This window comes from Eptatretus burgeri, chromosome 10 (assembly GCF_056783735.1).
Source record: "Eptatretus burgeri isolate ZD-2024b chromosome 10, Ebu_testis_v1, whole genome shotgun sequence".
Classification (NCBI taxonomy): Eukaryota; Metazoa; Chordata; class Myxini; order Myxiniformes; family Myxinidae; genus Eptatretus; species Eptatretus burgeri.
The window spans coordinates 74,341,031-74,367,001 of NC_140970.1; the positions used below are offsets into that span (position 1 = coordinate 74,341,031).

At 40.6% G+C, this 25,971-nt stretch overlaps 1 protein-coding gene across 4 annotated transcripts in view; it reads right to left on the minus strand.

The window, feature by feature from the left end:
• Window positions 1–25,971, minus strand: part of OPA1 (OPA1 mitochondrial dynamin like GTPase) — a 106,617-nt gene that overhangs the window by 74,269 nt on the left and 6,377 nt on the right. For 2 of the 4 annotated variants that reach the window (XM_085899001.1, XM_085899000.1), the window contains 7 exons: window positions 15,431–15,519; window positions 12,142–12,249; window positions 9,585–9,638; window positions 9,246–9,350; window positions 8,871–8,957; window positions 7,983–8,096; window positions 7,509–7,589 (listed from right to left, as the gene is read on the minus strand). In XM_085899001.1, coding sequence (XP_085755127.1) covers window positions 7,509–7,589; window positions 7,983–8,096; window positions 8,871–8,957; window positions 9,246–9,350; window positions 9,585–9,638; window positions 12,142–12,249; window positions 15,431–15,519 — 638 coding nt within the window. The remainder of the gene's footprint in view (window positions 1–7,508; window positions 7,590–7,982; window positions 8,097–8,870; window positions 8,958–9,245; window positions 9,351–9,584; window positions 9,639–12,141; window positions 12,250–15,430; window positions 15,520–25,971) is intronic. The other 2 variants (XM_085899003.1, XM_085899002.1) reach the window with 1 other exon arrangement.

The window sequence follows — 25,971 nt, forward strand, 5'->3', positions numbered from 1 at the left end:
TATATATATATATATATATATATATATATATATATATATATATATATATATATATATATATATATATATATATATATATAGTGAGTCAGAAGTAGCGCCCGATTTCTGTCAGTTGATTGTTTGTTTGCCATTTGTATTACAGTGTACAAGAAGGGAGAAATAAATGAATGACATGTTTATCTAACCATTTACTCAAGAAAAAATTATTACAGAACTGTACCAAGCTGTTTTATTTGCAATTTTCAAAGTGCCCTCCCTCGTGATCGATGCACAATTGCAGCCGAGCAGGCACAGAGCGGCACACACGTCTGCAGAGTTCGATATCAATTTCCTCACACTTTGCAGTGATTTGAGCCTTCAATTCCCGAATGGTACGAGGCTTTTCACGATAAACAAGGTCTTTCATGAGCCCCAAAATAATGAAATCTGGAGGTGTAAGGTCTGGGGAGTGTGCCGGCCACTCGATCGGACCACGGCAACCGATCCACTTTCTGGGAAAGTTTTCATCAAGCCACTGACTAACATAACGTCCATAATGAGGTGGAGCTCCATCATGCTGGAAATAACAGTCCTGATCATGTACCCTGGGCCAAAATAAGGTTTGCAGCATATCCAAGTAAATTTCTGCGGTGACAGATCCCTCAAAGAAAAAGGGTCCAATTATCCCTAATGGAGATATGGCTGCCCAAACTGTCACTCCAGGTAAATTTACCTCCTTCTCAACTGTCACTCTTGGGTTATTCACAGCCGAGTAGACACAATTGTGTCTGTTAATTGTGCCATTAAGCTTCAAACATTCCTCATCTGACCACCAGATGTTGTCTAGCATTGTGTCCTCTTCGTGAAGTTTAGCTAAGAACTCTTCGCAAAATTGAAGACGGCGGTCGTCATCTCCATCCTGAAGGGCATGCAGTAAGCGTGGAATGTAACGTTTCCATTTTTTTCTGGTGAAGGATATGGAGAACACTTGATTGGCTCACTTCCAACTCTGCAGATAAACGGCGAGTTGACTTTTGCGGACTTTGTTCCAGTCTTCTGATGGCTTCTTCAGCCTTAGCTACATTTGTTGCCGTTTTCGGACGACCGGACTTCTTTGCAGTGGCTACCGACCCTGTTGCTTCAAATTTCTCGACAATCAATCGTATGTTTCTTCCCCGAGGTGGGTTAATATCGAATTCCTGTGCCAAACGGCATGCCGCCATTGTTGGTTGTTCATTACATTTGTAGTAATGTTTCACGGCCGCAATGCGTTGATTCATTGAAAGGTAATTCATGGTTCAATTTGGTGCAAATTCAGTAACTTTCCAAACTTGCAGCAAAAACAACAAAATAAAGCAAAATAAAAAATAAATAAATTACGAAAATTAATAATCTTCAAGACAATTATTAACATGACCTCCCAGAAAGAATCTGACAGCCGAAAAAAACAGAAATCGGGCGCTACTTTTGACTCACCCTGTATGTATGTATTTATGTATGTATGTATGTATGTATGTATGTATGTATGTATGTATATGTATGTATGTATATGTATGTATATATATATATATATATATATATATATATATATATATATATATATATATATATATATATATATATATATATATATATATATATATATATACACCCAGTTTCCACAATGTCATGTGTAATTTTGTCATCTGCACACAACTCCACTCTGGATCTGCCTCAACCACTTCAATTTTGTTGGTGAATGTAAAATTCTTAAATAACATGTAAAAACAGTTAAAATCCATTAGTTCGACATTATAAAACTGAAAATGCAGTCTCAATTTTTTTTGCAAATTTAAAAATATTTACCGACATCCATTCTTTGGGAATGTCTCCATTATTTGATGCATACACACACACACTTCAGAAAAATCCCAAGAAGTTTTCAAGGCACGTCCCTGAAACTTAGCAGATTTGTTGCTGGTTTCATTACCTTCTCAATAGATGTACAATGGATGCTTTTCTCAAACATGGTCATTAATGGGACTAAAATAATGTAATACAATTCGGTTAATTGGAGCCGATTATCATATGTAAACAATGAAGGAGTGAGTGAATTGAACAATAAACATCACTTTTGTGCATTATTTTGAGCTTTCTGTTTTGATTTGTAAGAAATGTTTTACGCTTACAAAAAACACATCAGCATGCATACTGTGGGATACTATATATTAGAACTGAAACAGTTGCTTGCACAGCAATGTTTAATCCCCCCCCCCTACAGAAACCCCAATCTGCACAAACCATTTCATCTAAATACTGTTACACAATTTTGATGTAGAAGTGTTTAATCGAATAAAATTCCCATCTTGCTGTTGTTCACGCACACGCTGCATGTTGAGCTTGGACAAAAACACAATCCCATCGACGGCCGGCATGCTTCTCCTTCGTACATTTCAAATTTGATCCCATGCTTGGTCTTGCACATAATTATACTCAAATAAACTCACTTCAAATGTAAAAATAGGTGAGAAACTATAAATTAACTTACTATGACTGTCTGTGTTAATAGTGAAGCAGAAATTGCAAGTAAGAATTTTCAAACCGCCACCAAAATCTTTCACGTTCATTAAACTTGCACTGCAAACAAATTAATGTCACCAAAGCACCCTGTATCTCGTATTCGTATTGGTGGGTTTCATAAATGTATGGCGGTTTCTGGGAATTGTTAAGAAAGAGCCAGAGCAGAACCCGGTTGTGATGACTCCGGATAAACGACCCAGCCGTGCTTGCTCCACCAACTGCTAGCTTCATGCGTCAAATTAAATATTCATTAAAAAACAAAAAAAAACAAACAATAAACTGGTTCATTACAAATAAAAGAATATGGTTTTTATCCAATTATAGTTTTATACCATTTTAGTGCACATGTGGTTGGGAAACCAGCACTTTTTCCACAGTTAATAAGAATCAATGTTGTCCATTGTGTCACGTGACTGCCTCTGACCTCATTATATTAATGCATTACAATATATATTACTGACCTCATTATAGTACAGAGAAGCTAGTGATGTAAGATGTCTATTTTTCAGATATTATTTTTAACATACAGGACATATTTATCATGATAAATGATGATGCCGCAAAACAAAGTGTGATCTTTTTGTCAAAGGTGGCACTGGCAGTCTGTCCAGGAACGTGACTGTACTGTGTGGAGAAGGAAGCCGAGCTGTGCAACAACGTAATTGGAGAACTTTCTCAGCTCGCCGAACGAGCAGCTGTTCATACTGCACACTCCTGACCATGTGAGCTGGAGCAAGGCCCAAGTGGACAGGTGTGTGCTACACAAACCCCTGACTGATCACTACTAGAGAATGGACTTTGAACGGTGTGGGAGTGCCACCTGTGAACATGGCAGGCTTTGTGATTTATTTAATGGACGTCTGCAATTGGAAAGTTGATGTTGTGTGTCATTACCAAGTAATGGTAACCAACTCTTCTGCAATGATTCAGTTTTGTTGAAGAAAAAAAAAATTGCACTTCCTATTTTATGTCAGGATTGGAGATTGGCCCAGCTGTACAGGCGAAAATCGTAGGTCGGCACCCCACCCTCACTGGGGGTGAGGGGGAATCTCTTGTGTGCCCATGACCTAATCTTGGGTACCCACAGCGCGTATGAAAAATTTGGTGGAGATTGACACAGGATTTTTTTGCAATGATTTTCAGACATACACACATACATATGGAGCGAATTGCCTTATTAGCCCCCATTGGAATCAGTCTGAAACGGGGGCTTATGGATTTGGGCTCGATTTTCATGTCCGTGCATGCGTGCGTCCGCAACCATATCTCTGATATGTATGGACCGTTATAATTCATACTAGGCACAACGACAACACATAATGGTATACATATGCACATCATTTTGTTTCGCGATGCTATCGAAGATGGCCAACTAGTGCCAATTTTAGTTTAAAAAAAAATACCCAGTGTCAAACACGTCCTCAACCATTTCTCTGACATGCATTTACCGATCTTGTTCAAACTTGGCACACAGATAATGAATGATGGCTTGGCACACAGATGGATGATGCTGTTGGAGAACGATTGTTCAACATGATGCTTTTGCACCATTATTAACGTTGCGTGAGAAACAATGAAAGACTTGTGGTACGATATAACCGTCCATGTCGACGCAAACGATGACTCACAACTCATCTCAAAACTGTGATTGGTCTAAATTAAGCCCCACGATAACTAAATCGGTACACGGCGGTCACCTGTGATTGATCAAAACCGCGATATTTAATGGTTTACTGTATTAAAAATAAAAATAGGACCACTGGACCTGCAGCTTATCTGGGCCATGACCAAATGTTGCAACTCATATGAGGTAGCATTCTGACTGGTGGGTCTGGAGAAGAAGATTTCTAAAGGAATTTACGCAATTTTCACAAAAATTGATTAAGCCGGCCATTTTGACACACTTCCGGCCACTAGATCAGCATGGCTTGGCAATTTAACATCAGGACCCCATCCTAACATTGCAACCCAAATTTGGTCGCATTCTGACTGGTGGTTCTCAAGAAGAAGATTTTTGAAGGAATTTATATAATTTTCCCAAAAATTGACAAAGTTGGCCATTTTGACACACTTCCAATCACATGATTGGAATGACTTTGGCAATTTAACATCCCTACCCTGACCGAATGTTGTACCCCAAATTTGGTAGCATTCTGACTGCTGGATCACAATAATATTTTGGAAGAAATTTGCAGGACCGCCATTTTGACATATTTCTGGTCATGTGATTGGCATGGCCTCCGCAATTTAACATCAGGACCCTGTCCTCATGTTGTAACCCAAACTTGGTAGCATTCTGACTGGTGTGTTTGGAGAAGAAGATTCTTGAAGTAATTTACATTTTTTTTCCCCAAACATTGATAAAGTTGACCATTTTGACACACTTTCCATCAAGTGATCGTCATGACCTCTGCAATTTAAGATCCCCACCCTAAACTAATGTTGTAACCCAAATTTGGTAGCATTCTGACTTGGTGGGTCTGGAGAAGAAGATTTTTGAAAATTCTTTTTTACTAACCCATACCTCCATCCACCACCCCCCCCCCAATCTACTTTCTCAACAATTCTCTTGAAGAAGTGCTTTCATTCAAGATTCTGATTTTTCCTGGGAAAGCCACATTTCCAAGTTGGCCTCCAAAGCTAGTCACCGACTGGGCAACCTCCGTCGTGCAATGTCCTTCCTTGGCACACTGAGCTCCTGACCATATGCAAAGCTTTCATCCGCAGCCTGATTGAGTGCTGCTCTCCCCTCTGGGCTGGTGCTCCCCACTTCTCACCTTTTTCGGCTTCACGCTGTGGAAACCAAGGCATTTAGGATCAATGGTATATCCTGCGATGAGGCCGAGTCTTAGGGTCTCTCATTCTATCACCGCAGGCAGGTCGGTGGTGTTTGCCTTCTACCGTCTCCTCCCTGGCCTCCCCCCACCCACCCCTTGTCTGTGTCCCATATTTCCACAGAGCACTCAAGGTCTGCCAGCATCCCCTTTCTGGTAAAACTACCAAAATCAAGAATCACTTCTCACCTTTACTCTTTCATTCCTCTTTTGGAACAAATTCCACACCGTCTTCAATCCTACTCTTCCATCCAAGTCTTCAAAACAGATGTTCACCACCATCTCTTATCTTCCCCCATCCAAAACCTCGATTTCTTCATACCTCCGTAAAACCAACCCAAACCCACCTCCTTTAAGCCTGTATCTCACTGGGCTGTGACAGCTCGCGACAAAATGCGAACAGGATTCTCCAAATGTCTGGAAACGTTTGCGGTGGTTCTCAATTTCCTCGCGTGAGTCGCAGGACGTCGTTCTGGTGTTGCTGGAATTTTGAACATGTTCAAAAAATTCGTGCGACAAATTTTATCTCAAAATAGTCACAGAGTCGTCGCGGTTGTCTCGAACCCTTCTCAATTTAGTTTCCGTGAGTCAGAAGGTGCGACAAATGTGACATGCAATGTAATGTAGATAGAGTCACAATAGTTCAATCCAGATATAACTTAAAAAAAACAAAAAAATAAACAAAAAAGAACAACTCAGTCCATATTGTAAAACCAGCATTGTCTGTCCTCTTTCTCTCCTGTTCTGAGTAATGGCCTTCAATGCAATCTTTTCACTTTCCCATCATTCATTTCACCTTCCCATCATTCATAAATCACGTCACACATATTTTTGCATAAATTAGGTCACACACAAAATATGGTCACACCCACAAGCCCCTATCAAAGCAGATGAACAATTGGGTCACACACAATGTTTGTGGGTGCAACGTTGACAAGTAACAGAACACTTTGAACAATCAGGCTTGGTCAGCATTCTCCTGTAATCCCACCATCCGGTTCTGCCAGGGCACAGATCCCACACCATTGTAGTACTCAGTCAGGTATTCTCTTACTCTTTTCCCAACTGACAATATGATTGCTGGAAGGGAGAGGCCATATATATATATATATATATATATATATATATATATATATATATATATATATATATATATATATATATATATATATATATATATATATATATATATATATATATATATATATATATACATATATAGTCCCGATTTCTCAATTGTCATGCACAGTTGTCGTGCGACTGTTGCACGACATTTGCACGATGGTCGCACGACAGATGCATGTGCCAAAAAAAATCTCAGTTTTGTCACCTGAACGTCGCGCGAATGTCGTGCGACATGTATGTGAACTCCAGGCGAAGTTCATCGCAAATTTCGCCGGGAGTTAGTGGGACATTCGTGCGATATTCGTGAGACATCCACAAATGTGTTTTAGTATAAAGTCAGTGTGATGCCAAGTGAAAATTATCGCGGTTTTATCGCAATTTGGTGTCTCCAACTAGTCGCGAGCTGTCGCAGCCCAGTGATACAGGCTTTAACTTCCCTGCTTTCCTTCCTGAAAGTCCATGTCGTGTCCATTTTGTTTACCCCATGTACCCCACCCCATCCCTCACTCTTCCACAGATGTCATAATGTCTCTGTTCCCCAATATTTTGTGCTTCCTTCTCCTGCCCCCCTTGTCTCCTGCTCTCCTTGTTCTACGTTCTGTGTGTTAGCTCTCATACGAGCCTCGACATTGCATACAAAAAAAAAGAAAAAAGTCGGCCATTTTGACATACTGATAGTCATGTGACTGGAACGAGCTTTGCAATTCCTGTTACCAGTTACGAGAGGAACATTGGTGCCAAATTTCAGCCGGATCGGCCCAGCGGTTTGGCTGGAGAAGTCGAAAAAGGAGACGGACAGATGGAGGGACAGTACATGATGACATTACCTTTTCTGGAATGTAAATTCCAGAGAAGATAATAAAAATAACAATAATAATAATAATAATAATAATAATAATAATAAATAAATAAATATGGTTATTATAATAGAGGAAGAAGTTTTGATCAGTAAATTTTTATGAATACGCTATTAATGTATCAAACAGGTAACCGTGCAAAGGATGCGCTCACATCCTGCTCTTTTCCCAAGTCGAACTCTCTCCTGCTGTCCTTAAACTTCGCCACGTGGTAAGGTCCCTCACTCAAAGTCACCTGAAACCACACATTTCAAAAACAGTATTGTTGATTCTCTTTCTCAATGATTGGGAACAATGCAAACTCATGCCCATTTTCATACTGATGGGGATTACACCATGAGCACAGGACTGTTCAATGGCAGAATGCTTTAAACTAATCCTGTGGTTGATTCGCTACCAAGTTTTATAATTGTACAAAAAAAAAAAATCCATAAATAATAATTCCTCTTCTGGTCCAGTCAGAGCCACCAGTGCACAAAGTTTTGAAGTACAACTTCTCCTTTAATCCCACACCAAATAAATTATACGCAGCAGATATAAACATCTTCCTGAGACGAGTCTGGGGCGTATAGGTGCAAGAACCAGAGATTTTGAGGCGAAAGGAGAATGCGCGTGGCATGTTTCTCACCTTGACAGGAGACCGGGTCATCATCTCACCCGAGCCCCTTGGGAAAATGCGTGCCTGGGCAATCATCTCAAGCACACTCGTCTTGCCTGAACTCTGGTCTCCAACGACGACGACCTGGAGCACAAGTACACAAAAAGCCTTTGCATTTGGTTTGACATCAATTTTCAACAGTGATCCATACAAGTTGATGGAACTTGCATGCGAATGACAAGCAAGTAACCGTGCAAAGGATGAGGACACATCGATGTACTTTCACAATAATTGCAGAAAGGTTAAATAATTAATGGAAAATCAGAACAGGTAATGGGATTCAAAACTGGGATCTCAGCAACGTTCGCTGCGAGCTCACATGGACTCAACCTAAACTGTGTTAAAGTGTGTAAATCATTTCAATTATAGTTCAAACATTTGATGAAGAAATTGGGGTAGAAGGAAGGGAAGCAAATTGTAAAATATATAAAAGAGCTAGAGAAGAGAGCAGGAATCAACAGAGCAATGTTAAACTACATTTATATCAAAGGCTAGTCTTGGGCAAGAATTTTTACTACTGAGGCTTCGTAAACAAAATAAAAAATAGAGCTTGGGAATAATAATGAGTGAAGAATAACAGTGATATTTAAAAGGAGGGCAAGGAAGAGGGATCCAAAGTCCATATATTGATTAATGTGGGTGTAAGGGTATCAAATATTCTGACGTTATGCAGAGACAATATGTATCTGGCCCCTAATGGAAAGCAACAACAGAATAAGGAAATGACTTCGCACACAGAAAATATGAGTTCTTTTTTTTTTGAAGATGAGGCTCAAATGCTTCAATATCTGAAAGTCTGGAAGAAGAAACATCGGATGGAAACAGCAGTGAAATCATGGCTGCCTTGTTCGGCCTTACCCTTGGAAGCTGATCGTGAGTGTTATAGTTTTTGTCATAGTCAGAGAGCATGTCCAAAACTTCAGAGTACATCTCAATGAGCGATTTCTGAAAAACAAAACATTGATTGATGCAATAATTACCACAAGCATCAGGAATTGGATTGCACGAGGTAGCTTCCAATCAAGGTTAATGTTTTCTTGAAAAAAAAATCAAAGTTCCACCATGCCTCGTCTTCTCTTGTAATTCAAGGCTTGAGCAGAGAGCGGGCATGAGTACACCAATAAGGTATCAATTTGAAACACATAAGCACTTTCATACGTGTATAAAGAAAATGGACCTGTCCCACTACTAATAATAAGACAATGGGCTCAAAGATTCTGAATCCTACTCAACCTTTATGTGCCGATGGTGGATTCCTTTGTCATCTTTTTGGAGAATTTGCTTCTTCAAGTCTTTGTTTTCCTTCTCCAACTGCTCCAGGATCCGCTGGTACTTCATCTGCACACACACAAAGCGTACGGTTAATCGTTCTGGCAAAACAGCACAATAGTTGGTGAAATCACAAAGTTTTCAAGGATGTTCCATACCCTTTAACTTGACCGAGCTTACTTTGGAACGTCCCTTTTTTGTTTTTTTTTTGTAAAACAAACAATGCAATGACAATCATGCTTCGAAAAGAAAACAAATCGAAAAGAAAATGCAACTTCCCACATTATCAAGATTGTCAATCACCTGGACACGTAAAATTTCTTCCTGCAGTTGATCTACCTTTTCTCGATCCGAAACCTGAAAAAAAAACAAGGGGGAAAATTGGGATAAAAGTGAAAAGTTATGGCTTCCATTAACGAACCCAAAGATGATCAAAATAAGAACTGATGTGAGAGAAAAGTCACATGATACATCGATTCTGCAAGTTAATCCAAGGGAAAACACGTCTGTATTCCCTCCAATAAATGGCCTGAGCATCTATCGTTTTCAACCTCTTCTTGGGGGGGGGGGTACTTATTGAAGGGGTTGGGTGGGGGGGGGAGGGGGTATTTTGTCACCCCCTTCTAGGTGAGGTACTTATTGGAGGGAACCATCCTGCATGTGTGGTGGTTTATAATTTTCTGCATCTTCAGCGAACTTCCATCTTTCTTCACACAATGGAGTCATTTATCGCATTCGCATATTTATGCAAACCACATTACATGAGCTCAATGGAGTCAACGCTATCATAAATTTGTTCAGTCACGGAACTTTCAACGGCCGAAGAACACAACTCAACTCAGCTCAGCTCAACGAGTGGAGAGCATCTCACACATGACTGCCTTGCTTCATTTTATGTACAACGAGCCGTGTATACCCATTGCTTCGCTGATGGGTTAAATCAAAACACAGCATGTTGTACTTCACAAATATATTGCATTTCTATTTGGTAGTCTCAATGAGGATGTAAAATGAAGAAAAACACAAAAAAAATGATCTATACAAACATATAATTGGAGTTGTTGCTGCCATGGTGGCTGTGGTTGTTGTTTGTGTTCTCCTTCCGTGTACTTTTATATATTTTAATATTGCTTCAAGAAATATTACTATATGTAATTTTGTGTGCACCTGCCGTGCACCTCATACACGTCAGTCACGTATTATTCTAAAGTGTTCCTGATGTCGCATGATAATTGTGTAGAGAGTAAATTGCTCATTAGCCTTCCAATCAAGCAAATCGATAACTTGCTTTCCAATGGTACCATTTTTTTTATTATTCTACGACAGCAGGAACCCTTTTGAATAAAGCTGGATGGACAGACAGTTGTCCTGTTAATAATAGATGCACGTATTATGAAGGTACAAAATGTTTGGCAGCGATTGGTTGCTTGACCCCAATAACCAACCATGACATTTATTGGAGAGGGGTCGTTTATGTTTTTAACCCGATCCTAAGGGTAGAGGTATTTATTGGAGGAAATACAGTTTATTGTTTTTTGGGGGGAGGAAACAAAAGAAAAATAAGTTTCAACCAAAGGTTACTTTTGATCTCAATTCAAGGTTACAGAGAAAAATTTAACGTCACGTGAGGGAGAGAGAGAGAGTAAGAGAGTAAGAGAGAGAGTAAGAAAGAGAGAGAGAGTAAGAGAGAGAGTAAGAGAGAGAGAGAGTAAGAGAGAGAGAGAGTAAGAGAGAGAGAGTAAGAGAGAGAGAGAGAGTAAGAGAAAGAGACAGAGAGAGAGAGAGACAGACAGAGAGAGAGAGAGAGAGAGAGAGAGAGAGAGAGAGAAAGAGAGTAAGAGAGAGAGAGAGTAAGAGAGAGGGAGAGTAAGAGAGAGGGAGAGTAAGAAAGAGGGAGAGTAAGACAGAGAGAGGGAGAGTAAGACAGAGAGAGGGAGAGTAAGACAGAGAGAGGGAGAGTAAGACAGAGAGAGAGAGAGAGAGAGAGAGAGAGAGAGAGAGAGAGAGAGTAAGAGAGAGAGAGTAAGAGAGTAAGAGAGAGAGTAAGAGAGAGGGAGAGTGAGAGAGTAAGAGAGTAAGAGAGAGAGAGTACGAGAGAAAAAAGTGATATATAGAAGAGATAAAACATCAGATGCTTCGAACTCGAGTTATGATCCGCAAAACGATTTTTAAAGGAAACATGACCTTTGATCTGTTGAACCCAAAAACGAATCAGTTCATCTTCGTATCACAGTGCATACATTTGCCAAGTTTGGTTGAAATCCATTCTGTGGTTCACAAGTTATTATAGTATCAGAGATTTTCAATTAAAAGGTCAAATAACGATAGACCTTTGACCTTTTAAACCCCAAATCTAATGAATTCATCATTGTCTTGCAGTTCATACTTTTACCAAGTGTGGTTGGAATCCCTGCAGTTATTCACAAGTTATCGGGGTAATGAAAATGTGCTATGCACACATGCACTCAAGGACAACGCAGAGAGAAGCATTTATAAAAAGAAAAGACTCACCCATCCCTTCCCCCCGCCCCAAATTTTCAATTACACTTGAGTAGAACCAGTTGCATGCAAGATATGTTGAGGCCAATTAAAGACCTAATTAAATGAACGCTCAATCACAGAACAAGAAGTGCCGTAATCACCTGACACATTACAAGTAACAGGTTGACCCTTTTCATTCTGGGTTGAGCTGGTTGGTAAGCCGATTGAAGTGTGCAATAAATCAAGGGGATTGAAATCAAGTCTGATTGAAAATTTCAACAGCTTCAAATCTGAAAAAAGATGTCAAACAGAGGCATCGGACGAGAAGAGGACAAGTGGGACAGCCATGCACCGAAAGCGCCTCAATTGCCAGGCAGACCTTTGGCCTTGGATGGGTGAAGTGATTGGAGAGACCATCCGAACGTCGAGCTTCTTCCTCATGTTGCTGGATCTGCTGCTGAATTAGTATCAGCTCACCTATCAGGCTCTAGGATGGACACACAGTGCCGACCCCAACCCAGGCGTCGGGACCAACGAGTGGGTGAGATGTAACGTGACATGGAATTGGGGAAGCAAGGGAAAAAAAAGTGACGAAGAAAAAGGATGAGGGACAGCTCAACAATGTTTGACACGAGGGACAAATTAGCAAAACAAAATGACTGCACAATCAGGACTTACAAGCGTTTATAGAGCTCATCAGCAGATGTGATAATGACCACACATCGACAAAATATGCAAGCAGACTGACAAAGGGTAAGTGCAGTATACAGCCGGAAGGTTAATAAGACCTGTATTTAACAAAGTCGTGGATAAATTACAATAACTGTATGAATGTTTCTCAACATATTAAGAGCTCATGGGTTAGTTCTCAAAGTTTGCTGAACTGAGCACTGTTCCACGACGAAAGAAAGCCAGTGCAAGCACGTCACCAAAGACATATGAGGACCATGAAAAGCTCAGTTTTGACCTTGCTTAAGACTTCAGGGTACCAGGGATGTGAGTAATTAGAGTTAATAAAAAAAACAGAAGAGGCTTCTTGAGAAAAATGAGAACAAACACATAATCATTGCATTTCACTGCCTTACAAAACCCATGACTTCTTTGTTCTTTCTTCGCTTTTGAGATGTGAGCAGTGCTGCTTATGAACAGCATTTCATACCCAACCCAATTTGGAAACATAAGCCGTTGCAGACTTTTTGCAGATGGTTTGCCTGCAATGGTATTTTGTACTGCATTCGAGAATTTCAATCCATCTCGAATGAAGGACCTTCGACATACATCCAAATTAGGATGTTGTGGAACTTTTAGGTGGTGTGATTCCCAGTACGACACCACTCATGGTTCTTCACGGTAAAAGTTTTAGGACTGAGAGGGCCTGTTGGAACAGGGAAGGCGAATTGCATTCTGCAGATAGTGTATACTGCAGCCAGATTTCCCTGGTGAGATGGGCGATGTATATCGATTTGAAATGATGGGGAGGTGACTTGTATGTCTTTGTCATGGATGTAGTAGTCAGCTTTGTCTTTTGTACTTGTATACCGGGCTCCACAAATGAGTTACGACGATGTTGTTGAGCCTCCACCTACTGTGAGTTGTCTGTTTAATGATGATGGATGACAGAGCCCTGATGTAATCATTTGGTTTACCATGTACGTAATATTCTTTGGGAAGCAATTAAATTCTATAAAATTTGGTCATTTTTAAAAGATACACAAAACATTGTATTTGGAAATACTGTACATAAATAAAATATTGCAATATTAAATTTGGTGCAGAAACATATCACATTACCAAGGCATTACAGTATGCGTCATGAAAGGATAACTCAGAGGTAGTTGTCCAACACGACTGTGGACCCTGTAAGGATAGTGTGTGATGAAAAAAATCTGTTGTTCTGGGGCTCTGCATGCAATACAATGCATCACGGAGTACACCTTCATTTTGCAGGTGCCAAACCGGGTGTCCAGGTTGCAGATGCTTCATTGGTCGATGTTGAAACCCCCATGGTACCTTTTGAGTATACCAATGCATCGCTGGTACCCTGGCCAAGTTCCAAATTCCCCTGACTATTGCTGGGCTGGCAATGGAAAATGATCCAAGGTATTCTGTGCCATGGAAGCCGCTGGTCAGCAACTTGGAGAATGACATTCTGCATTTGCATGCGTTGCTGTCAGGTCAGGTGGTACGATTGCGGGTGGACTGTTCCTTTTCCCAACAACGTGTATATTGGCAGTTGAGCACACAGTGCCTTTATTGTGCACTTCTTATCCTTTGTGGAGGCAGTCGTGACTGGTTTCGGTGGTGCACACGATGAGAATGTTGGTTGAACAATGATACCATTGACACGATGTGAGGTTCCTGCTCCACATCAGACCTTCTCTTGCCTGTCGATATTGTCAAAGGCAAGCACTGTAGAGATTGATGGATGCACGCACTTGGGAAGAGGTACTGCGTCAAACTCAACACTTTCCAGATTTTCCATGCATGGTGCTGTGTCTATTTCTTCTAAACGAGAGTAGGAACAGGTGTGACGACACAATCCAACAGCACACACGTCGATCTAACTACCAGGCGGTCATATGGCGACGGATTTTCGTCAATTCGCGAGATATTCCCAACCCCAGTGAAGAGCAGGAATGGACAAGTGAAGATTGCAGCCTTGTTATCCAGTGAATGACAGGATCCACCACTTCCAAAGTTGTTCTCAGTTTGATGTTGTGCAAGTGTGCTCGCTCTTGTCGGCAAACTGACTGCTCATGCATCATTAACGGCTTGAAATGTACAGAACCGTGCAAGTTACACACTTGCTCCAACATGGCCAGTGATGATGAGGAGCCAGAGCATGACCTGCAGGACTAATCAGACAGTGATGACGAATGAAAGGACATCGACATCAGTAAGTGAGAAATTATTTGAAACGTGAAGAATAGCACTATAGCTCGTACTCTCCTTATATCTGCATGTTAAATATTTATTATATCTGCATGTTAAATATCATAAATATTTCAGGAAGCATGATGCCAGGTGAAGAAAATTTTGTGTGAGAAAATACCAAATTCTGACCTATTTTCTCAATTATTTCAGAATCCAATGGACCAATATTTACAAAAGTTATCCTGGCATGTGCCCCAAATTTTTTACTGAACATATCTTGTTCAGGGTTGTATATATGCCTCGGATCAGCCATTGTAAAGTTATCGTCAATTTTCAGAAATATGATCAAATGAGGCATCCATTTTCCAAGATGGCCACCAAAAAGGTGTTTCTCTACTCTTTCGAGATGTACATCACATTTTTTTATTTTATTTACTCCAGACATCAACCAAACTGGAAAATGCAGTGGCTTTTCGTTCCTATTTGTGAGAGTCAACTCTTGTGTGGCTCATGGACTATTAAGGCAGTTGAAAACAAGACCTTGCACACCATTGGAATCTCAAGACAGGAGGCAGATTCCCGAGAATTGTCACCCTCTTACTGGTTGGAAGGTTAGGCGAGCCCGCTATTTTATAAAAGCTTAAATATGTTCTTGTTCCTCATGTTTCCCGGGGTATCATTCCCGTGCCGGGAATTTTTTTTTTTTTTTTTGCATAACTGTATAATTTACAACTTTAAACTTGAGAATATATAAAATCAGTTGGTCCTAATATTTAGAAACCTTATCATCTTACCTTTCGATACCTTTTTTCTTCAGCGTTGATAGGTGAAGAGCCAAACTGTGCATCAGTCGCGCTCATGCTGGACGGTGGAGTTGCAACACCTGTTAAAGCAAAGATAATATCTCGCAGAGATTAGTATTAAAGTCCAAAAGTACCAGAATCATCCCGATACATCTCATTTTGGCAAATACAATTAAATCGAGCCTTGTATGTCAGAAATAATTAAAGAAACAGGCATTTTAAAAGAGGGTATGAAAATAAAACTGCACTGTAACCTCACCCTTAAACTCTGATAATAAACTGTACGAGAGTACATTTAGGTGTGAATAATTCATCGCAGCTCATTGTCACCCCAACAATCACAAAGTGCTATCCTGATATAAATCCTTTAAAACTATGGGTCCTCATGCTATCCCCAGCAATGGTGCAAATCCTTTTTGCAAAGTGAAGGATACTCCATGCAATAAATTGTGATAAAACCCCATGTTTGAGGATGGGCCACTTACAAAACTCTGAGGAGGGTAAGGGGATGTCAAACTGGAACCCTCTAATCCTTACCATAATTCACAGACTTTTTTTTTTTCACGAGACATTTTTATTTATTTAATTTCTTTACTAGATAACATCTGATGACCAAGTACAGATCTTGCGAATGACCTTGCTTGAAAATAAAGGTGTGAATGTTATCTTGAGAAAAGCAAAAAATAAATATTCACACCAAGTGGTTTCAGTGGAGGTGTTGCTGCTCAAAAAATACTGCTCAGAAGAGGTAATCAAATCAAAGTATGAAATGGATATTGGAGCACAAACAGTGGAACAAGCAAAGCAGCAGATGCTTGCTCTTTACGGATGAATCCAAGTTTAGATTAGTCGGCAACTATCAAAGACGATGTGTTCGGAGAATGGTTTTCATAATCAAAGTACAACAACTACAGTGAAGCATTGTGGGGGATCAGTAAAAGTTTGGGGCTGCCTCTCAGAAAATGTATCAGTGATGTATGCATAATTGATGGTACCTCAATTGCTGACCAATGTAGACACATTCTGATCCCTCAAGCACATCTCTCAGAAAAATTACTCATTAGGCAGGGAGTAATATTCCAGCAAGACAGTGAACACATAGAGAACTAGAGGGGGAGCACTCGGTAGAGAGCAAAACCTCCGCCGCCAAAACTGCGAGGTCACTCAAGTAAACCTGATATCCTATTCATTCAATTTGATGTCAACAGTGCTCACAGAGTTATAGTTTGCAACTTTCCCTTTTACTTTTAACTTTTATTTACTCAATTCATTCGTCATAACTAGATTCCTTGAGACAGAAATTGATTTTACGTGGGTATATCCACCTGAAGTTCCAAAATCAGCCGCAATTATAATTTTGGCATGTTTTTTGTTGGAAATCACTTATAACATGTAGAAATGCCCAAAAAAAAAAAAAAAAAATCGAAATTTTGTTGAAAAAAAAGTTGCAAATTTTTTTTTCTCAAATAATTTTTTTTGGAGGGGGGGCAGGGTTGGAAATCACTTAAAACATGTAGAAATGCAAAAAAAAATTCAAATATTTTTTAAAAATGGCCACCATAGCGGCCATATTGGATTTTGGCCCAAGTCAAAAATCTAATGGCATGATCCTTGGACCATACCTAATCCCCCACCAAGTTTCGTCGAAATCCGTCGAGGAGTTTTTCCGTAATACTGTTCACAAACAAACAAACAAACAAACAAACAAACAGAAAAGGGTGAAAACAGTAATCTCCGATCTTCGATGGCGGAGGTTAAAAATGTGACAAAACGATATATTGATAGTAAAGAGGACTACAACTCAACTACATGGCATTATTACCCTCGCCGAAGGATTCAGAGAGGGTATTGCATTTGGGTTCGTTTGTTTGTTTGTTTGGCTGTCTGTTTTCAACAAAGTGATTTTCAACAAAGCGGTAAAGAGGGTTTTCCAGAGTGTGAGAGAGATGGTTGATGAAGATTAGGAATTGGAATTGTTGTGGCACTCCAGCCTTGACAGGGAGAGGAGACTAAAGGATCCAGTTCAAAGCCACATGTTGGCTATGAGAGGAGAGAAAGTTTATTTTGGACCTGAAGAGGTGGCGAAGTTTCTGTCAACCCTTGACTCCTGCACATCGAGGAAAATGTGACAAAATTATATATTTCAAAAAAATGTGAAGTTTGTTTGTCCACACAGAACTTTTGTGTTTTTCTCCACAACCGCTTGGCGGATCAAGACGAAACCAAGCTGTTCGGGATCGAAATTTTTGGAAATTTTCAACATTCGGTGCGACTACTCATGCAGAATGTTATAATGATAATTATGATGTCATTGTTCATGTGGTGTGGCAGCCATATTGGAAAAACAGAAAAAAATTTGGACCTCTGCATCTCTGAAACAGCACCAAGGAAAAAATTAAAACTTGGCACATGACAAGTTCTCCTCATGGGGAATGAGTGTGATTTTTTTTTTAATGAGCTCATGGGCGCCCTCGTTATGATGTCATAATTGCATATGCAGAATGCCACATCCAAACAGTATGAAATTTGAGGATCAGAGGAATAAAATGGTCCACATAAAAAAAAAAATTATGACGTCATCGGTCACGTGATTCGGCAGCCATGTTGTTTAAAAATCTAAAAGAAAAAAAAAATTCAAAAATCTTCTCTGAAGTGGTTGAACATATCGAGGTGAAACTTTACACATATGACCGTCTGTCCATGAGGAACAAAAGGTTCACACATATGACATCATTGGTCACATGGTTTGGCAGCAATATTGCATTTACCTAAAAACCTATAAAAATACACCACTACAAAGAAGTCCTGGCGAGGGTTTGCAATCTCTGATTGCTTTTTTCTTGTTGATGTTGTATATGCTTCAAAAGAAATGAAGGTCAAATGGTGACCTACCAGCTTTGCTAAATTGTTGGTACTAATACAGGAATATCATAATAATGTTTTACCCACAGACATTAATAAGCTCTGTGATAGCACAAAAACAAAGCAAAGCTCCATGTAAAGAAAAGTGTGTTGGCTCCACGAAAACAAAGTCAGGCTCCACAAAAAAATAAAAAAATGGGTGTGTTGCAGAATGTAATTGCTTGTTGCTTGTATTTTGTAATTTATGTGACAAGATATTGCATCAACTAGCCAGCTTCCCATGCCCACACGGGATTCTAAACTGGGTATGGATGTCAGGTCAGGTGTGGGAGCATGCGCTGGAGCAGCGGGTCACTGCGTCCACTTTCTCCCGGTACCCCAGGGGCCTCTGTCTGACCATCTCCCAGGCAGATGCCTGGCCCATCTCCTTGAGATGCAGATTAACCAGCTGCAACCACGAGGCACGTGGTTGGCCCATTGGCCTCCGACACTCAGGAGGTTCCCTCGCTGAGAGGATCTGGTGAGCAGGATCAGTGTCAGGAAAACAAGCCACATGCCTATGCATCCGCAGCTGACTCTCACTGACGATGCAGGTAACAAATCTCATTTGAGTCTCTCTCAGCAACCGCTCGTTGGACACAAAATCTGACCAGCGATAGCCAAGGATTATCTGAAGAGACTTGGTATCAAAGGAATTAAGTCTCCATCTCAGTTCCTTGGTCGGAGTCCAAATCTCACATCCATGGAGCAAGGCTGGAAGCACCAAGGACCTGAACACTCCAAGTTTTGCCCTCCTGCACAGGTACCGGCATTGCCACACCCCATAATCCAGTGAATCCATGACTCCCCAGGCCAGACCCAGACATCTATTGACCTCTGGCTCACACGCAGCAGAGACATGACTATCACTGCCACAGTTAGTGAATCTCTCCGTAACCTCAACATCCTCACCACAAACAGGTACATACAGGATAGCAGCATCCAAGATGTCATTGAAAACTTGGATCTTAGTTTTGACCCAGGAAACCCATAATCCCAGCAGCTCTGATTCCTCATTCAGCACCTTGAGAGCCCCCCAGAAGGATATCCAGAGTCTTTGCAAAGATAACTGCATCACCTGTGAAAACAAGGTCAGAGATCTTGACATTCACAAAGAATGCACCGCAGCTTGATCTCTCTGATATCCTCCTGAGAATCAAGTCCACACAAGCACTAAAAACTGTGGGGGCCAGTAAATACGCCTGACAAACTCCAGTATCAACTGGAAATAAGACAAAGATGCAATCATCACATCACACAGCACTCTCAGTCCCAGAGTATAGTTCAGACATTAGATTGATCAGTTTTAGTGTAACTCCATGAAGAGATCAACATAGGCTGCGAGCAGCCCCTGCAAAAACTCTCCTCTGCATTTGGTGAGGAGCCAAAGAGCAAGGATGTGGTCAATGGATGACATCTTTAGTGTAAAGCCTGACTACTCGAGGCGCTGGTGCTCAAGCAGGTGGTGGCAAACCCTATCAAGAATTATCCGAGCAAAGACCTTGCCCGGAAATGAAAACAGCATCACCCCTCGGTAGTTGTTGCAGTCCTGGTGATCACCCTTCCCTTTCCAGAGAGGAACAACAAGGCCCCTCTTCCAGTCAGTTGGGATAATGCCTGTATTCCAGGCAGAGCACAGAATTGCATGCAACGACATGAGTACAGCATTTCCACCAGCCTTGAGAAGTTCAGCATGGATGCCACAGATCCCTGGAACTTTACCCCATTTCAAACGGTTCACCGCAGCCTGCGTTTCCACAAGTGAAGCGGCATCACAGTTGATTGGAGGGTCAGCAGTAGGGATAGCAACACCCCTGACATCCAACTCAACAGCTGGTGTATCAGCCTGGTACAGCCGTTCAAAGCAACCGGCCCAGACAGCGTTCACTTTGGACTCCTCTATCAAGAGCCCACCACCCTCCGCTCTAATTGCAGCACACTGAGGGATGGGTTTGGAGGAAGACAATGTGCGAATTACCCTGAAAGCAGGATGAGAATCAGTTGACCACAGGTGATGCTCTACCCCATCACAGATTCCTCACACATCAGCCTCCTTGTCCACCCTCAGCACACATACATTTTTTACGCCTCAACTCTGCCATTCAGTCTGGCCCTACGACTCAAGTCAATGGTATCCAGTGTCCCATGAGACACAAAATTCTTCTTCACCCGACGGTGAGTTCCAAGACATCCACCGGAAAAATCAAGGATGGTGGTCTTGAAGGCACTCCACAACTCTTCAGGATTTCCCAAAGCATCCAGCCCCCAAAATCCTCACTCAGCCCGTTTGCAAACTCCTCAGCTACCCTCTCATCCTTGAGCTTGCCAACATCCAGCCTCGGCTGGGATGGTACCATTCTCCTGGATTTAAGGTGCAACTTAAGAGTTGCTACAAGCCGGTGGTCAGTATTGAGGAACTGAGCACTCTGGTAGACCCTGCAGTTCTGGATCATCCTCCAGCAACCATCAACGAGCACATGGTCAATCTCCTTTGCCACACCGCCAGCGTTGGAATACCAAGTCCAGCGATGAGCCCGTGGGTGCTGAAATCATGAACCAGCCGCCCAAAGTACACGACTTCTTGAAAAGTCAAGGAACTTAGTGCTATTCAGGTTCACAGTTCCAGACCCATGGGGACCAACACGTCTCATAACCATCCCTATCCTTTCCAGTTGATGCATTGAAATCCCCCAAGACGAGAAGGGTGTCTCACCTGGGGCATTGATCAACCACAGACTCGAGCGTGGCGTAGAATGTGTCCTTCAGGGTGAGATCACTCGCCTCAGTCAAAGAATATCCAGAAAAAAGGGAAACGACACCCAAGGAGTGACGAATCCTTTGTCTCAAAATGCACTCGTTGACCGGTGTTACCTCAATTATTTATCATTGGAGTTAGCTTATTGGACATAACAACAGCAACTCCTTGGGCATGGTAACAATCAGAGCGACCAGACCAATTGTACATGTAACCACCCACTATGATCTCACCACTCTCCGGTCTCTACACCACAATGAGTACTGCAATACCGATGTTCAAGCGCTTGAGCTCAGATGATAACAGAGACAGGTGATCATCCTCTCTTCGGGACAGGACATTCCAGGTACTCAACCAAAGAGACCGCCATCTGGTGGACGACACCTCGGCACCACCCTGACCCACACCATCGCAATCCATCCCAGGAAGATTGCCCCATGTTTTACCTCCTATCATCAATGAGTGTGGTTCCCGAAGGCTTTACCCCAATCCCATCATCCGGTGAGCTGCCCTGCGAAGGGCAGTTGGCACAGGAAGTACTCGCACAGAGTGGGTTTTCAGTTTTCTTTGCATTTTTAGTGTTTTGCGGAGTGTACGGTTTTAAGGTGGCCAGAGTGCAGAGTGAAGAGTGCAAATTCACTTTAGCGGAGTGAAGAGTGCAAATCTTGTCACCAATCTCTTTATAAATGTAACCCAACTGCAAGACGATGTCCGCAGACACATTTGGGCACTAGAAATGGTTGGACGTTGGTTCACAAGGAGCTCCTCTGCCCTTTGACATGTTTTGTTTTTAATCCTGCTGGGTGTGCATATCCATACACCCTCCTCGCCAGAACACCTGGTGGAGGAGACGTTTAAGTCGCCGACAACCCGACCATGAAACAGGTTAGTACAGGTTTACATGGTACATGTAGCAAGTCACAGATCTAATCTGGCTTGACCTGACAGTAGGGATGGAGGTGGCAAAAATGCACATGGCATCTTCTGTCATTGAACCAGCAATCTTGGAGCAACAATTCAAATTTATTTCCACATGACCACATGAGTCATTCCAACTCATTTCACTGGAGGCCTCCCAGTTGACCCCCTCAGATTTACTTTAAACTTTCATAAAATAGTTCCCAGGTATCAAAATGAAGCTGCATAAAATTTTAGGTCCATAGATGCGGTCAACTCCAAGATATTGAGGGTTGAAAATGTGGTTGTGGCCCTATTTTTATGGTCGTTGCGAGCATCACAAAATGAACGGCTACTTTTAAACTCCCAGAACTTTTAAAATATTAATGCTAGAGCCTTGAAAATTTCAGAGATTATTCTTCTATAACTTCTCTGTAAGAAACAAATATAAAACAGAGTATACCTCTCTTAATTTTTATGACCTGATCAGTTGAAATACAGACAAAAAAAATGTTGGTTTTGTATGAAGACCCAACTTTGAGACCCCATATATTTTTATTGACCCATCCCAGAGGCTTGAAATTTATTCAGGTAATAACTGTATGGTAGTAGTCTTCAAATACATGTTTACTTTTCTTAATCAGTCATATATAAATACAGTCATGATCCCTCAAAAATTGAAAATTTTCATTTTTCCCTGAAATTTAGGTGAGGATTGCAAATATATGACAAGGTATACCACTTCAAATTGTTCACCATTGGAAAGATCATATTCAAGTTAACTTAAGTCTAACATTTCAATGTGGTATAATGTTTCTATCAATATCTTTTAAATATTTGAATAAATGATGTTCTGCCAGTGCTGTGCGCGTTGTGTGTGCTATTTAATGAGCAGTCCTTTTACATGTAGTACATATGTGTAGTACATGTACAGTCATGCGCCACTTAACGACGTTCCGGGCAACGACGGATCGCATATACGATGGATCTGCCAGCTCTGAAAAAAAAATGTAGCTGAAAAATTCCTATCGCCGAGTGATGTAGCCGACGTCGCACTCGCTGCCAGTCGTATAAAAATAGCACGTACAATTATGTACGCTGTACAGTACATAATACTTCATAATGATAATAAACGACAGTGTGGCCCTGTTATAATGCGATCGTTGAGGTCCATAAAATGTCATCACAAAAAAAGCAGGGTCATGCTAAATTGGGATTCAAGGAAATCGGCTTTCAAACTGAACCAATGTTTCCACATTTACCTTCTAGCAAGTAAATTACCTTTGAATTGAAGAATTCCGCGAATAAATCGTTGTTACAGTCAAAATGAAAACACAAATTTCTTTTTGGTGAAGCTTTTCATGTTGTTAAAACAATCGCACTGTTCCGAAAATATATATCACAATTGACAGGAGCTCGTTTCTTCATTTATAAATTATAACATTGATGCAATGATTACGTATTTATAAAATCCAAAACGCTATTTATTCATCTTTCTATAATCGATGCGAGTGGAGATTGTAAGCTGCTGCTAACAACACCGATGGCCGTCATGAACAGCACAAAGGTAAAACTAACGTGTCTTCCGTCTCTCTTGGATGCGTGTTACAATTGCCGACAGTATTCAGTACAGTAACATGCTGTACAGGTTTGTATCCGAGGAGCAATAAGCTATACCATATAGCCAAGGTGTGTCGTTTTTTGTAAGTACGATGTTCGAAAACAAAAACGAAAAAAAAAATGATGTTCGCACAACGACGACGTCGCTAAACTACGCATTTCTCAGAACGTAACCCTGTCGTTAAGTGGCGCATGACTGTATATACAATGTACATACATATCATCTGCTATAAGGATACCATGAACATAATACTTTGAAATTTGAATTTGTAATTCTTTGTTTCTCATTTGTAAATAGCAAGAGCTTAACTCATCTGGCTGGGGCTAAAAATAGAACTCAGGAATAGTGGCTGATCTGCTGATGTCAGCAGTGTATATAGTTACATTCAAGGGAGGACATTTGTTGGGTTCCTTTGGTCCATGTGATGAAAGTTATTGATGCTCCCCTAACGTCAACTGGGAGGCAGTACAAGCTCGCACCTGACTTGGAAAAGCAGATCAAGGACCTATTCAAATCATTTATGTGAAATGTTTTATTTCATTGTTATTGCAGTATGTGATATATTTTTGTATTATTAATTTGAATCACAGAACTAATCATTCATGATTACCATGGTGCCCACACCATGCACACACTTCATGTATTCACGAGTGTGTTAACAGTTTAAAAAAAAAGAAAATATATTTCAAAAAAATATACCACTTTGATATTTGACACTTTTGTAAACTTGAATATGCTCTTTCCAATGGTGAACAATTTGAAGTGGTATACCTTGTCATATATTTGCAATCCTCATCTGAATTTCGGGGAAAAATGAAAATTTTCAATTTTTGAGGGATCATGACTGTATTATATATATGACTGATTAAGAAAGGTAAACATGTATTTGAATACTACTACCATACAGTTATTACATGAAAAAATTTCAAGCTTCTGGGATGGGTAAATAAAAATATATGGGGTCTCAAAGTTGGGTCTTCATACAAAACCAACATTTTTTTTCTGGATTTCAACTGATCAGGTCATAAAATTTAACAGAGGTATACTCAGTTTTACGTTCGTTTCTTTCAGAGCAGTTATAGAAAAATAATCTCTGAAAATTTCAAGGCTCTAGCATTAATATTTAAAAAGTTGTGGGAGTTTAAAAGTAGCCATTCATTTTGTGATGCTCGCAACGACCATAAAAATAGGGCCACAACCACATTTTCAACCCTCAATGTCTCTGAGTTGACTGCATCTATGGACCTAAAATTTTATGCAGCATCATTTTGATACCTGGAAACTATTTTATGAAAGTTTAAAGAAAATCTGAATGGGTCAACTGGGAACATCTTATATATTATTTCCGAGTTTGTGGTTTCATGTCGCGCTATCTTCGACTTTGTTCTGCGCTCGAGTAACGTGATATTCGGCTTACATTATCTCATAGACCATATGAGGTGCATGGTACAAAAAAAAAGTAAATAAAATGGTTCTGAAACAGTGAAATCATATTCCACCTCCTGCATTAAAGTAAAATTACTACTGATGCTCTGCATCAGTTCCTTTCTCAAACACACCCACCCCAACATGTCGCGCAGAGCGCGGGTTATGCTAGTTTTCTTAAATTTGGTGATTTCAGATGGAATGATTCACATGTGATGCAATTTAAAAGCTCCAATGGTCACGAGGTGCTCTATTTGAAACAATTTGTTCAATACATGTTGCTTTTTGGTGCCTAGGGTCCATAAAAAACAAAGAAGTATATTTGTGTCAAAGCCAGTGTGACCAATTGTAAATTAATATGAGGAAAGATAATGCATTAATCACAGTTGGAATTGCTCATTTGTGACTGCATGCATATTGCTTGTGCTTGCCAATTTATCTACAACATGTCTGTGATAATGTACATATGTGGGGTGTTCACTCAAAATAACTCTGAGATTGAGATTTAGAATACCAGTAAGTCACCGATTTACATCGACTCCATTTGCGTCATTTCGAAAGAACTTCGTTTTCACATTGTGGATCAATATTCGATTTAAGTCACGCTCGTACAATTATAGCATCATTCAAATTTGTAAGTACAGTAGTGCCGTCTGCCAATGTAGAAGCAACAGCGTGTCACCCGCTTGTGGAGAACTGACAACATGGCAAGCATTCAGTGGATGCCACATCGCTTTATCTCCCAGCATCACAAGTTTCATCATGTGGTGAAGTATACTTTAGTATACTTGTACTTAAGTATGTCTAATATGTACTTAAGTGAAGGTTATGTTAAGTTAAGGTAACCAAAATATTTCCCCTGGCAATGCCATCTACCATAACAACAATATGTATTGTCTATGGGAAAATCATACCCAAATAAAGTCATTTTGT